This window comes from Pleurodeles waltl, chromosome 9 (genome assembly GCF_031143425.1).
Source record: "Pleurodeles waltl isolate 20211129_DDA chromosome 9, aPleWal1.hap1.20221129, whole genome shotgun sequence".
NCBI lineage: Eukaryota > Metazoa > Chordata > Amphibia > Caudata > Salamandridae > Pleurodeles > Pleurodeles waltl.
The window spans coordinates 902,275,902-902,291,111 of NC_090448.1; the positions used below are offsets into that span (position 1 = coordinate 902,275,902).

Here is a 15,210-nt window from a genome sequence, read left to right on the forward strand (position 1 = left end):
GTCATAGGCACCCTCTTTGCTGCATAAGGCAGTTTTAGTGTAAGCATTTAACCGCGTGTATACTTTTAGTATACTTCTTAAGTCTTAAAGCGTGTTTATTTGTTGGTTGCAGTGTCCTTTAAAAAGTTTTGCTTGCTAGTGGTCAGTTCTGCCTTTTTCGCCCTCCTTTTTCCGTTTCAGAGCAGTGACCAACTACTGTATTATTCCACCTTGGTTTCTTTATCTGTTGCTGTGCCGGACTATTTTTGTTATTTCTTTGGTGCTCCCCTTTCACTATCGGTGTTTTAGGCTGGTAGCTGCCTGCATTTTGTTGCAGCATTCCCTTCCTCCCATCTTGCTGACATTTGTTTTGGCTTTATTCCAGTGCTGTCCTTGTTCACTTCTGACTCCTAAAATAAGCTTATTTTACAAAAGAAACACCTGGTTGCTTAGCTCACTGCTCATGAAAGCCACAATATGCTCTTTCGGAGGAATGTAGCTAAACCTAGGAGCAAATATTGTGAAACTTGCTTAGCCTCGCATCGCATCTGAGTCTCTCTCTCCAGGGCCCCTCCCTGCCAGCACTCAGGACATCGCACACAGGGCATTGCTTAGTGCTGTGTGCGATATTGGGGCAGGTTGCTCTGTTCCTTGAATTGCGGGGCAAGAAAGCTTGTATTTTTACGAAGTCGTCACGAGACAACGTTGAAAGAGATCATTATCTTTAATTTTCAGATTCATATTTCCGTTTGCTCTTTGCGCATTTTTGTGCAATAAACCTATCATGTTAGTATTTGCTAATGATATAGATAAACTGACTGGAAGCAGGTGCCTCTCACGGTAAGAAGATCCACAAACTATGCCTGAAATGGAAATATAAGTGCTGATATGCATGCTACACCAGAGCCCCAGCTTGCTGCTGAGAATTTATGGTACTCTCTGTTTTCAAAATAAAGAAGGGCAGATGCTCAGTACCAGGCAGTACCTGCCCACTTCTAGCAATGTCCACAGTCCATTACTTACTGAACTCTGTGATTAAAGGAACTCTATTGGGGCCGGGGAATACAGTGGTGTGGATTCCTTAAGTCAATTCAGATATATATTGACTGGAAATATAGTAGTTGATTGAGATTTTAATGTTGTGTTGGAACACTGCTGCTGCAATTAAAAGCACACAGGCTGGGCCAGTTCAGTCTGAACTTGTACATGATTCACATGAATCCATAAGCTGACAGCAGACTCACGTTTTCCTCCAGGACGAGATATTTAATGGAAAAACTATGCTCAGGGCTTTAAGTGGCCCAGGTCCTGTCACCCTAAAGGTGCTGATGTGGGCCGCTACCAGGCTCTCCTATTTTTGGCCTCACCTTCAGGGTGAAAAAAAGTAATCTTAAATTGGCAGCAGTTAGCACCCCTCGCTGCCTTTGATGTAATTGCAAAGAGACTTGTTATTGTTCATCTTTTCAGAACTGAAGCATTTTCAATATTTTATACAACAAAGCCATAGTTGTTGACAGTTAAAGCCAATAGTCCTGTCTTGTTTTAGGGGTAATGTCAATTGTTGTATTATACTTCTGGATGCAATGACAGAAAGAAGCAGCAAAAATACCAGTTGGGCTGCACACTATGCAAAGCACAGATATTTAGCTTACATGTTTTTATGCCACACCCTTAATTATACGGGCCACAATCCTTTGAGAGACGCACCAGTTTTTAGGTCGAGCGCGCAAGCACTCTGACATGTAATCTATCTGTAGGCTTTCAACCACGTCCACTGCACCTCCATCACTATCACTCGTTCAAGGTCTTGCCTTTCAAAAATCCTTTGTTATCATTGGTAAATGCTTTACGTTTGTCCTTCCTTGGGGCAGTTTTGTTACAACCTTGGCCATCGACCCTGCTACATGCATAATTGCACATTTGCCGATACGTTTGACTGCAAGCAAACTTCTTTTTCCTTTTGTGTCTCTCCTTCGTGCTCATGCTCATGGCGGCCGTGGCACTTTGAATCAGCTTGGTCATGTCAACGGCTTTACTTTTAATTTTCAATTTATGTGGCAAGAAAAGTCCAGTTAGGAATTTACATCGCTAATATCTCTAACTCGAGTAAACGCACTACCCATTGCATTGGAAATGCTTGTTATTGATGGAGCTACATTATAGTCAAGACATTAAACATTCCAGGTGTGTGTAAATCTCACTACCTGAAATGATTTATTTTACTGTGTTCTCAAATGCAATGATGATGAAACAACAGTTAGAATTCTGTCTAGGAGCTCAACTATGCATACAATACAGAGGGGAATTACATGTAATGCGTACATTACAAATGCTGGCCTCTTAAACGATGACCAGCATCTGTAATGCTTGAAACTTTGTTTTCAGACACATTTTTCAATGTGTTTCAAATGCATACAAATGTTCGTTTTGCGAAGTTTCAGCATATAATTGAAGATGGACATCACTAAAAGACAGTGTCGGTGTAACTTGCAGGTCTGGGTCTTTCGACATGGACAAAATGGAGGAATATAGTGGGTCTCCCCATTGACATGTTCCTTTGTGAACAAGCAAGAGCAGGAATGTTATGTTTTGGAAATTCCTGTGCCACTAACAAAGAGTCCCATTTTGCTGAGGCCTTCTAGCTAGTCAACCAGTGTCAGCAGAATCAGAAAATATGTGCTCTCAGAGTACTCACATTATTCGCAGAAAATACATCCATAAATGAAGGATTTTTTTGCGCATAAAACAGTGTCCACATATCATTTTCTCTGAAATTATGCTTTAAAAAATGTCCTTCAGGAGATCTGAGGCAATCGCGATTCATGAATATATCAGGTAAAATAAATGCAATGTACCTTTGGCAAAAGCTTTCATTGGCTCTAGTTTGTACAAAGTTTTCTATAATATTACAATATGATGATAAAGTAGGTCCGTTTAAAACATGCATCTGTCTAATAGCTCATGATATCCAAACAATACAATACCTTGAAGATGACAGGCCGCCTATGTTTTCCTCCTCTGGTTGAAGGACTGGAAAACGACCATTCATCCTACCACCTTCCTTGCCCAGGGAAATGCTATTTTCTTGCTTCCTCTTTGAATCATGTAGTTCATGACCCATTGTTCTTTCTGTTGAATCCTCTACGTGATTTTCATCAACCTGTGGATATAAAAATAAGGGTTTTATAATTGTCCTGCTTACATTATGCTGTGGCAGTGTTTTATTTTTTTCAGGATTGAACAAGGTGGGAATGGGCTCCCAGCACACCTTTTTTGTTTTGGTTTTAGTGGTGGTCATGATTTTGGCCATGGTCTTTGTGAAGTTGATGTTTTTTCACAGGGCAAGGTCAGACCATGCAACCAGTTCTGATGAAGTGGTGGGCACGATGTCACAAATTATTACATCATAAGCAGGGCAGCACAGTGCTACTGTGCCAGGACCTCCCAACCCTATAGTTTCTGCATGACAATACCGCAGCTTTCATCATCTTGCATTTATATTCCTTCATGAGGAACTACCTCAGGTGACGGAATGAAAAATTAGGAGAAACAAAGAGTGAGCTTTAAATTCTACATTTACTGTGTGTCCTGCAGTAGATGCCCAACATATGGAATCCTCCTTAGGTACAGTGAGAGAACTAGTCAAGGATAGGACTATGTGTGGGATGCTAATGAAAGAGATGGACTTTAGAGGAACGCTTGAAGCCGAAGCTAGTGTGGAGTAAGCTGCTTAATTTGGTACCTGGTTTTAGAAGGTAGAGGCCGAAGTCTCTTCAAACAAATGATAAGCAGTAATAGAGAGTTAAGAGTTGCATGGGAGGATGGATCAGCCTATTTGATTTGAAAGGTGTCAATTCAAACCCCCCAGTGGGAGCGCTGCAGTTTCAGCTCACAAGTTTTAAAATGAATTGTTTTGCTCTTAATGGCAAGGCAGTGAAGACATTTTAACTGGGCACAGTCTCTTTCTTAAGCCAAATAAACAGGAGATTTGTTGTTTTGTGGGCCTTCTGGAGTTGTTTTATTTGGTATTAGGCCAATCCTGTACATGAGGAATTAGCATAAGCATTCTGGAGTACCTTCAGCAGGACTATGAGGCTTATTTGGCTGTATTGTTTCTGCAAGACACTAAGTGATAGCAAGAGCAATGGACCATTTATCTTAAGGACAATATTTATTTTAAACTCATTATTTGAATATATACATATATATATATATTTAATTTTTATTTTCAATAAAACAACTTTGTAGCGGTAATAACAAGAACCACAGTACATGACAGGTAGGTAAAGAACAGTGCCCAACATATAATTGTCAGGCTCATACAGGTCCCAATGAGTGACTAATAGACCTCCCACCAGCGGACCTCCCGCGCCCCAACCGAGGACCACATCCAATAAACTGCTACTGTTCAATATCATTGCAAAGCTTGCATCCAGAGTCACTGTCCAGGGGCAAAAACCTGTCACCCAGATCGTGTCATACAAGATATAACCTCCCACCAAATCATGCCTTCTGCTAAGTTTCATATGAATTTCTTCTGCAAGCGTCCGTTCCGCCACATCTTTATATCAATATTTTCGGGATGCCTGTGCCATCCAGGTGATGCTACCCTACACCTATCAAGAACCAGCACCAGCTGAAAGAATTTATATGTCATCTTGCAACCTTTAGGTCTCCTAAAGTCCCCCACCAAACAGCATTGAAGTGCCACTGCGGCCTGTATCAAATTAACTCCAATGAGATTTTCCATCATACAGAACCACAAATCCTGTACCGCTCGGCATCCCCATGCCAGATGCTGGAAATCAGGAGTCTGAGATATCCTCTAAAGAGTTAAGGGAGTCAGGTAAAGCGGGCGTTACTTGATACAGTTTATGTAAGCACACAGACTCAAGCCCAGTCCCCATCCTCTGTGGGCACCCCCAGATCTGCCTCACGAGCTGTCCACGCCCGCAATCAACTGTCTGATGTATCCGCTTGCAGATCTTTATATATGAGGGATATCAGGTGCCTGCCGACCCACATGTCAGTAGGGTCCCCAGAGTGTCAGATTCCCCTAATGCTGTCAAAGTGAAGAAAGTGAACAGAACCCAATGCAAACTCCACTCTTGCATCCTCAAAGGAATTCCTCCCCCTGCCTATATTGAGGTGGATCTGCTGCACCCAGGAGTACCCAACCATAGCCCCCAGGTATAAAAAATGATTCATCTCCCAGAGCAGACCAATTTGCAGCAGGCTCCCCACTGGGGTCTCAAACAATGCAGCAAGAGAAAATAGCAGGGCATTAGAGTGGTTAACCGCAGCCCTGATAGGGCTCCAAACTTGCCCAGCAAGCGCAACAAAATTTCAAGGGAATCTCGGGGGAAGCGAAGGTAAAACAGCATATAACAATATGATATGCCATACATCACCCAGCTTTATGCCCCCGTCTCTCGGCTCTTTCCTGGCACATACTGCAAAGGGCTCCGTTGCAAGTGCAAAAAGGAGTGTGGTTAGGAGGCAACCCGGTCTGGTACTCCTGCCCAGAACCCAGCTCTCTGAGCGACACTGCCCCACCTGCACTCTGGCACTAGGCTCAGTATAAAGGAGTCAGATCCTATTAAAGAGCCGGTTCCAGCTATGGAACTATGGACTGAAGCCCATGACCTGCAGCTCTTCAAGCAGATATCATCAGTCTACATTTGTCAAAGGCCTTTTCTAGGTCAACAGAGACCTACGCCATTTCGCCCCTACAATGCTCAACCTCATGCATCACATGCAACAAGCACCTGAGAGGTATCCTGGTGTTACGGCTGGCTATAAACCAGCATTGGTCCTCATTAACTAGGCTGGTCATCACGGGGTTCAAGCGTTCGGCCATCAGCTCCCAGTGCAGAACCCAAGCTAGCATTCTGCCCAAATTGACTCCCTCCCTATGCAGACGCTGCCGATATTGTCTAAAAGTATATTTATCTAGCCTGCCCCATATGTATCTAGCCTGTCTCATATGTCCGCTATGCGTCTTTGCACTGTGGTTTCTCCCTGCACACCTTAGGATCTGCCCGGTCACTTGCCTACAACGTGGCTAGATCAGTTTCACCCTATTTGACCTCACCTGAAGCTGGCACCGTATGCCACAATTTAGATCCATGCATGTCCGTTGCAGACTTTTTTCAGCACCTTCCACTCTGTGGCCCTGTGGGCCGTCGTACACCAATTAATGTTCATGTAATAGTGCAGGGATCAGGACAGGGCCTCTCTTCCTATTGAGACTAAGAGTATCTCTGCTGGCAGTCTCCACGTCGCCTCCCACCCCACCCCAGACCAGCGATCAGAGAGGAACCTAGCCAAGTGAGTCACAGTCATGCCTCCACCACAGGAAGTCCTCCCACCAGAATCCTGTTCAGCAGGATGAGCGTGTTATGGGTGAGGGAGTCACAAGTGTATTGCTGTGTGGGATGAAGTACTCCCCATACATCCGCAAGGCCCAGGTTGTCCGTAATCCCTCTAAGTGAGTCTGCCATGCGGCATTGTGCCCTCCCTTGGGGGCAACCTGATCTCTGTCAAAGCCAAAATATGGGCATGTCCACCTCCTGCACCACCAGGTCCTGCATTGCAAGGAAAAATCTCAGGTCATCTACATTCAGGGCTTAGGTGTTAAGTATGGAGACCTGCCTCACATTTATTGCCCTCAGTAGAATGGAGTGACCGGTGCCACCCAGATAAGCACCCCATGGCATATGTAGAGTAGGAGGAATGAAAAATCTGTCCCTGCCACTTCCAGAACAGACGCACAGCCACGGCATCGTCTAGGTGTGTTTCTTGCACGCCAACTATACTAAACCCATGATACTTCAAAAAGGTGAGCACCATGTATCTTTTTGAGTAGGAGCCTAATTCCAGGTGCATTCCAGGTCAGCAGCTTAAATTACAGTATCAAAGTGTTGTAAGGATAGCTATTCTGAGTCACAGGCTTCCCACAGTATTATGGGGAAGGACATATTTTAGTGCCAATAGTAAGATACCATTTCCTGCAGGGTTAATCTCTGGATCTCTCCCAGAAGGGCAGTACCCGAGTACCTCCAGAACAGGCAGGCTGTCGTACATTTAGCAATATTACAACACTTTGAGCAAAACCAATCACCTTGTAATAGTCTCTGTCAATCTGTATGTTTAATTATATCCCGGTACATATATTTATGGCTAACTCTGCAGAGCGTAACCTATTTAAAAATGTAAGCTTTTGCTTTTAACATCTTTGCTAGGGGAATAGATACACAACTGACATTTGCTAGCCGCTAGTAAAGTAAAATGGAGGCCACATTTGGATATAACAAAATTTGCAAATTCCATCCTAGCTTCAGTGTTCCTATTTATAGAAATAGGATAGTGAGGCTACCAATGAATCAGATGAAAGCACACTTGAACAGCTAACTCTCTGTGAAATTGTGCCATTTTAAAAATCTCAGCTGCTTTTGATGCTCTCAGTTAAGCCACCCCCCTTCAATGAGAAACAGAAGTCAGGAGTAGAAGACGGGATGTCTATGTTTTTCGGGAAGAGAGACTGTAGGTATTTAGGGGTTCTTCAATCTGCACAACAATATGGTGGGATGTGACCTGTCTCTTCTTAAGAACAGCAGAGTAAATCATAGGGAGACAGCTGAAATGATTTCAAGCTGAGAGTTGCGTAGGCATAACCCTAGCTCTCTGTTTTTCTCAAAACCATGGATAGACATTCAACATTTCCTAAAGACCCTAGGGGCATGGAATTCCATAGTCTAGTGTTTCGTCTCTGAATTAATATAGGTAGAGTGAAGGTTTTGATGCTTGCTTGCTTGCCTATCAAATAAATTATTTAGAACTGGTTGGGCAGGTATCATCTTAATATCACTATATTGTATCTGACATACATTTTGAGAATCCTTGGCCTTCTGCTTGATTAAGTACTTATAGTGGTCCCTCTATGCACTCATATGATTAATGTCTGCTTAGGCTCAGTTAAGCTGTAAGAAGGCACGGGTTCACTTTAATCCAATGTGTTTTGCTATCAAGGTCCCCTGTCACACACTTGCAGGGGCAACTGATGATCAAGCACAGGGTAATTGATCACAGACCACAAATTTAAAGAGGAAGGCAAAATGAGACCAGGATAGCAACATCAGATAATAAAAAAGCTTCAATCACGACCCAAACTCATACAGACTGATGTGCCTGATCAATGTAGACTGCAGACTCTCCTCCCAGGCGGTCCTATTGATAATGCAGAAAGGATAGCTGTCCACAACAATCTCAGCCCAATGCAAGGAGGTTTTAGGCAAGGACCCTTAATAACAGACCATGTCTTCACTTCCCACCACATTGTCCACAAATACTGTCTGGTAAAATAAAGTCCCCCTAGGTAGCATTTTTGAACTTGTCATTAGGATATGTGTGTGAAAGAACAAATTATGGAGCAATTTGGTGACTTTTGGCTGTACATAGGAACAACTTCTCAAGTAAGGGTTAATAAAAGAGCAATGATAAGCAGGCACTTCCCTACATCTGGTAGAGTAAAACAACTCTGTCTGCTTGCACCACATTTGTTTTAACTGTACACGACTAGCATTTACAATAAGGTTCTGCCCAGTATCCCTGATGTGCCCATCATTGAAGACCTCCAGATGCTAGCTATTCTCTCCGCCAAAAACTTTGCCCTGAAAGTAAGCACATCAAAATGGTTATAAGCACAGCTGACAACCATGGAAAAATATTGTGATGAAAATGGACTGAAAAAACTACACAGAAGACAAAGACAATAATTTTCAGGGAAAAAAACAAAGCAGAGGCAACACCTTCTTTCATCCGGGGGCACCAAACTTGAGTTGGTCAGCATTTTCAGCTATCTATGCATAGCCCTGACAAGCAGCATGAGATGGGATGTCCACATTAAATCTGCCATTGAAAAATCAGACACATCAATGAATGCCATCCTCCGTCTCTCCCTGTTGTGTGAAAATAAATCCTCTGCACACATACACAAAGTGTTAAGTCAGTAATAGCCTTAACACATGATAGATGCAGACCTTCACCAATAAAATACATGCAGAAATGCTGGGAGTTTAACTAAAATCAACTGGATGGCAAGGCATAGAAAGAGCACTTCCATCTGTCCCCTGAATCGAAATGCACACTGTCCTGGAAACAGTAAGTTTCATGGCGTTGCCTAAAATTAATCCTAAAGTAGATCTTTAAAATCACAACGCTTAAAAGAGCAATCAGGCTAAGACAAGCATTGGCAAAGCCATGTTGTACATCGGTGTGGCTGCTGTTCAGCATGGCTAAAAGAGAGTGGGTTGTGATAGATTGGGGTGGGGTAGATTGGAGCGTGGTAGATTGGGGTAGATTGGAGTGAGGAAGGTTGGGATGGGGCAGATTAAGGTAGATTGGGGTGGGGCAGATTGAGGCTGATAGGGGTAGATTGGGGTGGGGTAAAGTGGGGCAGGTTGGGGTAGGGTACATTTGGGAAGGTGGGTGTAGACTGGGGTGATACATTAGGTAAGGTAGATTGAGGTGGGTATAAAGAATTGGGGTACATTGGAGTGGGGCAATAGGTTGAGGTAGCTTGGAGTGAGGTAGATTGGAGTGGGGTAAGTTGGAGCACGACAGGCTGAGGTGCATTGGAGTGTGGTAGATTGGGGTGATGTACATTGGGAAGACTGGAGTAGTTGGAGTAGGGTAGATAGGAGTAGATTTGAGTGGAGTAGATTGGTAGGCTAGAGTAAGCTAGCTTGGGTAAATAAATTGGAGTGGGATAGATTGGGGTAGACCGGAGTAGAGGAGATTGTTCTGGAGTAGTTTGGAGTGGAGTAGAGTGTGGTGGACTGGGTTAGATTGGATTGTGGTGGATTGGTGTAGACTGGAGTGGGGTAGTTTGAGGTAGATTTGAGTGGATAGGTTGGAGTAAATTGGAGTGGTGTAGATAGGTATAGATTGAAGTGGTGTAGATTTTAGTAGGGTAGATTGGAGTAGGGTAGGGAGGGGTAGATTGGAGTCGGGTAGATTGTGGTGGGTGGGAGTAAGACAGAGTGGGGTAGGATGGGGTAGATTGTAGAACAGTAGATTGTAATGGGGTGGAGTGGGGTAAATTGGATTGCAGTAGATTGGGGTTGAATGGAGTGGGGTAGATAGGGTAGACTGGTGTGGGTTAGACTGGGTGGGGTAAATTGGGGTAGGTTTGGTAGAGTGGGTGGGGTAGGTTGGAGTCAGTTACACTAGAGTGGGATAGATTTTAGTGGGATAGATTGGGTATACTGATGGGTGGATTGGAGAAGATTGGGTGGGGTACATTTGGGTAGACTGGGTTAGATTGGAGTGGGGTAGGTGAGAATTAAATTTGAGTGGTGTAGATTGGGGTAGAATGGAGTGGGGTTGATTGTAGTAGGGTAGAATGGGGTAGACTGGAGTGCGATAGATTGGGGTAAATTGGAGTTGGATAGATGAGGCAGAATGGAGTGGGATGGAGTTTAATACATTGGGTGAGAATGATTGGAGTGGGGTGGATTGGGACAGACTGAAGTGTGGTGGAGTAGGGTAGACTGGAGTGGGGTGGAATGCAATGTGATTAGGAAGGGGAGCAGTAGCACAGGAGGAAAGGGGAGAAGCATGCCATGCAGATGGAGGAGCAGTAGTGCGATGTAGAGGAAGGGGCAGCAGTGCCATGAGGCAGTGGGAACATTGTTACGATGAAGAGCATGTTACACTCTATTATAAATAGATGTGGGGGCAATTTGTTTTGAAAAGTGTAAAAAATACTTTTCCGGCCCAGGACACATTTTATCTCATTGCAGGTACATAAAGAAAAACCCAACTACCCAGTTTAAAATGCTTGGGAACTATTTTAAATGTAGCTTTTTTAATTGTGTTAACACACATTAATTTTGCATACTTTTTTGTCTTTGCTTAAAATGTGTGTTGCTCCAGGTGACCAACGATAAAGTCAAATTCTGTTTCACTGCATATCAGCTTCATTTCTTACAAGTCCAAAACTTCAATGTTGGGAAAGACATTCCAGGGTTCATTTGCATGCCCAAATTGCCATGGGCTCTAATTATTGTTGGAAGTTGCTTCCTCCTTTTTAATTGGCTTTTAGCCACACCAGCAAAATGTTGGAAGTTGCCAGTAGACAGCATAGAGTTAGTGGGCAGCGGTCCCTAGTTTTCAGAATCACTCTTACTTTAAAATCTTTCCAGATTAGGACTTTATATACTGTTCTGTACGATTTTGCTGTAGCTCACATTGTACCTCTCAATCAATCAATCTATCAGGGTTCTTCCTGTGAGGTCTGAGGCAATCCATTTGAGGGCATCTCCCTGGACTCAGATGTGGTAGAGCCTGTTGATCAAGATATGATGGAGACAGTGTTGAAGGCGGCTGATAGGTCTAGGAGGATGAGGGCTGTTTTGCTGCGGTCCAGGATGGCCCTGATATAGTCGGTGGCTGTGATCAGGGCTTTCTCTGTGCTGTGGTTGGCTTGGGATCTAGATTGGGAGGGGTGAACAGTTGTTGTGTTCTATTTATTTATTTGGTGAGCTGCTGGTTGATTGCCTTCTTGAGTACCTTTGCTGGAAAAGGGGGTCATGGCGATGGGTCGGTAGAGTTCTTTGGTTATGCTGAGTCAGCAGATTGTTTCTTCAGGAGGGGCCTCACTCCAGCATCTTTCCATGTGTCAGGGAAGGAGACCACTGGTGATGGAGGTTTTCAGGACTTTCTGGAGCTCATCGCCAATCATCATGCTCCCAAGTTTGAAGATGTAGTGTGGACAGGGGTCTGTAGGTGCTTCCACGTACATGGAGTTCATGATGGAGATTGTGGCTTGAGTTGTGAGAAGGTCCCAGTGGGTAAGCAGATGTTTGGGATTTGTGTTTGTGGGTGTGAGCCAGTTGATGCTGTCATCAGCAAGGGGTTGGGGTTTGAAGTTTCCGTAGATGACTGAGATCTTATCATGGAAGAAGCCACCCAGGGTGTCGCACAGCCGTGGGAAGGGGTGATGTTGTTCTCAGTGGCTGTGGGGTAGGGGAACTCATTCACAATGGCGAAGAGACCTTGCTTCAGTTTGAGCTGGCTTCTATGCAGTCTGCTAGAGCATTCTTTATTGTTTCTTTCGGGAGACAGTGGTACTGGTTGAGTGGTGTGTTCTCCTGTCTCTTTGGTGGTGTCTTCTCCTGTCTCTTTGCTGGAACGGCACTTCCTTTCTAGTTGCTGGGAGTTGCTTTTGGTGGATTTCAGCTCAGCTGTGAACCAGCTGGCCCTTCTGATGGGTCCTCTGTATATGGCTGGGTTGGCTGGGAGATTGTGTTGGCCACTACTGTCAACCACTGGGAGAAATTCTTCACAGCCTGTTCCAGGTTAGATGTTGTGACTGATAGGTGGGAGTTCAGTGAGTCATTCCACTGTTCTTCTGATATCTTCTTCCAGTTTCTGCACATAGAACTGGGGGAGCATGGTGCCAGTATTGGTGGGTCCTGACATAGAGAAATTGGACCCTGAAGTGTTCGGTCCAGATAAGTTGTGAGATGTGGTCAAACTTGACTATCACTGGGCTTGAAGATGGGGTCAAGTGTGTGTCCTGCGATGTGGATGGGGGCGGTGACCAGCTTCTTGAAGCCGATATGGCTCTTGCTTTCCAGTAGGCCTGTTGTGTTGGTGTCACTGGGGTCATTGAGGTGGAAGTTGAGATCCCCTAGGAAGATGTAGTGCTTGGAGTGGATGGCGATCAGGGCGATGAGGTCAAGGATGGCGTTACAGAAGCTGGCGCATGGTCCTTGGGGTCTGTAGATGAGGGTACCTCTGATGGAGCTTGTTCCCTCTTTGGGAAGCTGGATGATGAGGTGCTCCATAAGCTGGGCCGAGTCATCTGATGTGGATGGTGCACTTGTAGATGATGGCAATTCTCTCTTCAGGTTTGCTGGTTTGATCCTGGCAATGTACGGTGCGGAAGTGGGGTTCAAACAGGTCTCTGTGAGGAATAGCACATCCTGGGTGAGAGATGAGATCATGTCCCAGATCTCCATGGCATGGTTGCTGAGTGACCATGCTCCGAGCAGAACACATTGGAGTACTAGTCGGTTTCGTGGGCGCAGTCATGTTTGCAATGTCCCTGGCATTGTTGGTTGCTTCAGTTTTGCAGGTGAAGCGGCAGTTCAGGCAGGAGAATGGTACTTTATGGCAAGTGGGTATCTGTGGCAGCAGTTGATGATGCACCCGGGACCAAGGGCTCGAACAGGCTGCAGTGGTGTAGCAGAGTGGTGTGGAAGAACCAGGGTTCCTGGTGCTTGGTGCGGTCCAAGCGCAGATGCACTAAAGGCACGTCTGCGCTGCGGACTCCATATGTAGTCCAGGGAGATGGGAGGGGCTAGGAGGTCGGATGGCATTGGGCAGGAAAAAATGGCGGGAACAAAAAAATACAGCAAAATGCAACACTACAATACAACATAAAAACCAAAAATTCACTAATTGAGAGTACAGACCAGAGGGCTATGGCAGTAACTGTGAGTGCCAGGCAGTGGCTTGGGGAGTGTTACAGTGACTGGGAGGTCAGGACCTGTTCACAGGAGCCGTGCTGCGGCCTCCATATGTAGTCCTGGGAGGGCCTAGTGGGAGGCAGGAGGGCATTGAGCTGGAAGAAATGTCGGGAACAGAAAAAAAAATAGCAGAATGCAACAATACAGTACAAAATACAAATAAAAAATGCACTAACTGTGAGAACAGGCAAGAGGACTATGGCAGTAAGAGTGAGCACTAGGCAGCAGTGTAGGGAGCAGTACGCTGGCCGGGAGGTCAGGAGCTTCTCCTGCTTCTAAGTGCGATGAGGTAGGAACAACAGCTGTTGAGATGGAGGGAGTGAGGTTGGGGGGAAGCATCATGGAATAAAGTGATAATGGCATTTCCTGGTTTGTTACTGTAACAGAAATAGGAATGGAACCAAAGTAGCAAGCTCTCGTTTGGAGTGCTTAAACGCAATTACAGGGTGGTGGAAAGAAAAAACAGATGGGTCAGGCGGGGTGAAACAGAAAAGAAGCAACAAGAATTGGGAAAGGAACACTTGTATGGAATGGGTAAACACAATTTTCAAAAAGCAGCTACAAAAACAACAGGGGCAGTGGATGGGCACAAGTATTTGGTCCATGCTTTAGGTGAGGGCCAAACACAAGAACAGACACGAAGCATGCATGCTATGGCAAACTGCAATGAAGGATATGAGAGTGATGTTACAGCTAACAAATGATAAGCCTGTGGGTGGGCTGTAGCCCACTGACTGTAAACAACATGCCTCGAAGCGAGCCAAGGCCTATAAAAAAACAGTTCCCAGCAAGAGAGAAAGCTAAAAGCCTTTGACATCTTCTACACAGAAGGACAAAATAGATCTTTTGATGTCTCACAACAACGCCCGGCCCTACCTGATTAGGATGACAAACCCCAGAAAGAGGAAGCATGAGAAAAAAGTCATGCAGCGGTTCTAACAAATTAAGCAACAGTGCAGAAGGTTTTGGCGGAAACTATAGATGTCACCATAGATTTCCTTCAGTTGGACAGTAATTTGTTGGATGATAGGCGACCCATACACCTACTTTCCTTTTTTGCCCAACCTTTATTCTATATAGCTCGCTGTCACTTTACCCCACTGTTTTTTTTTTAGCAATAAAATTACTGTGTGGAGGTTTCTTGCTATAACTACACCTTTTTAGTTATGGCTGTGTTTGGGAGTTTGGTGCACTCCTCATACAATGCTGTTAAATGTTTTAAAAAATCTACGTTTCAAGTTCAACAACGAGTGATCAAGCATATCATTTCAGAGAGGCAGCGGTAATCTACCACAGGTTTAATTCAGCAAACGCTACATATTGTTTTGCATATTTCACAGTGGAGTACACATTTCACAATTAATTTAAAAACACAGCAGTCAGGAAAATGTGCTTTTAGACCTCGTTGAGATGAAGATGTACTTCCCTAATATTCCAGTCAAAGGGACAAGACAGCGCTATGGGTTTGCATTGGTTAAAACATATTTTCAAATTTCGGGGGAAGTTTTGTGTTATTAGAGATTGTGAAGACGTAATCCAAGAATATCTACGAACAAAGGAAAGTAGGACAAAAGCAAAGGTCTGGAAGCATATGTAAGTGCTGAGTAAGAACAAGCGTTCCTTGTTTGCCATTAAAATTATATATTGTGCCATACCTCCTGATGTGCTGAAGCGGCATGAATATGGGTATACT

The 15,210-nt window shown here is 44.5% G+C and overlaps 1 protein-coding gene across 3 annotated transcripts in view; it reads right to left on the reverse strand.

The window, feature by feature from the left end:
• CLMN (calmin) overlaps positions 1–15,210 on the reverse strand; it is a 520,511-nt gene that overhangs the window by 34,841 nt on the left and 470,460 nt on the right. For all 3 annotated transcript variants that reach the window (XM_069208248.1, XM_069208250.1, XM_069208249.1), the window contains one exon: positions 2,964–3,139. In XM_069208248.1, coding sequence (XP_069064349.1) covers positions 2,964–3,139 — 176 coding nt within the window. The remainder of the gene's footprint in view (positions 1–2,963; positions 3,140–15,210) is intronic.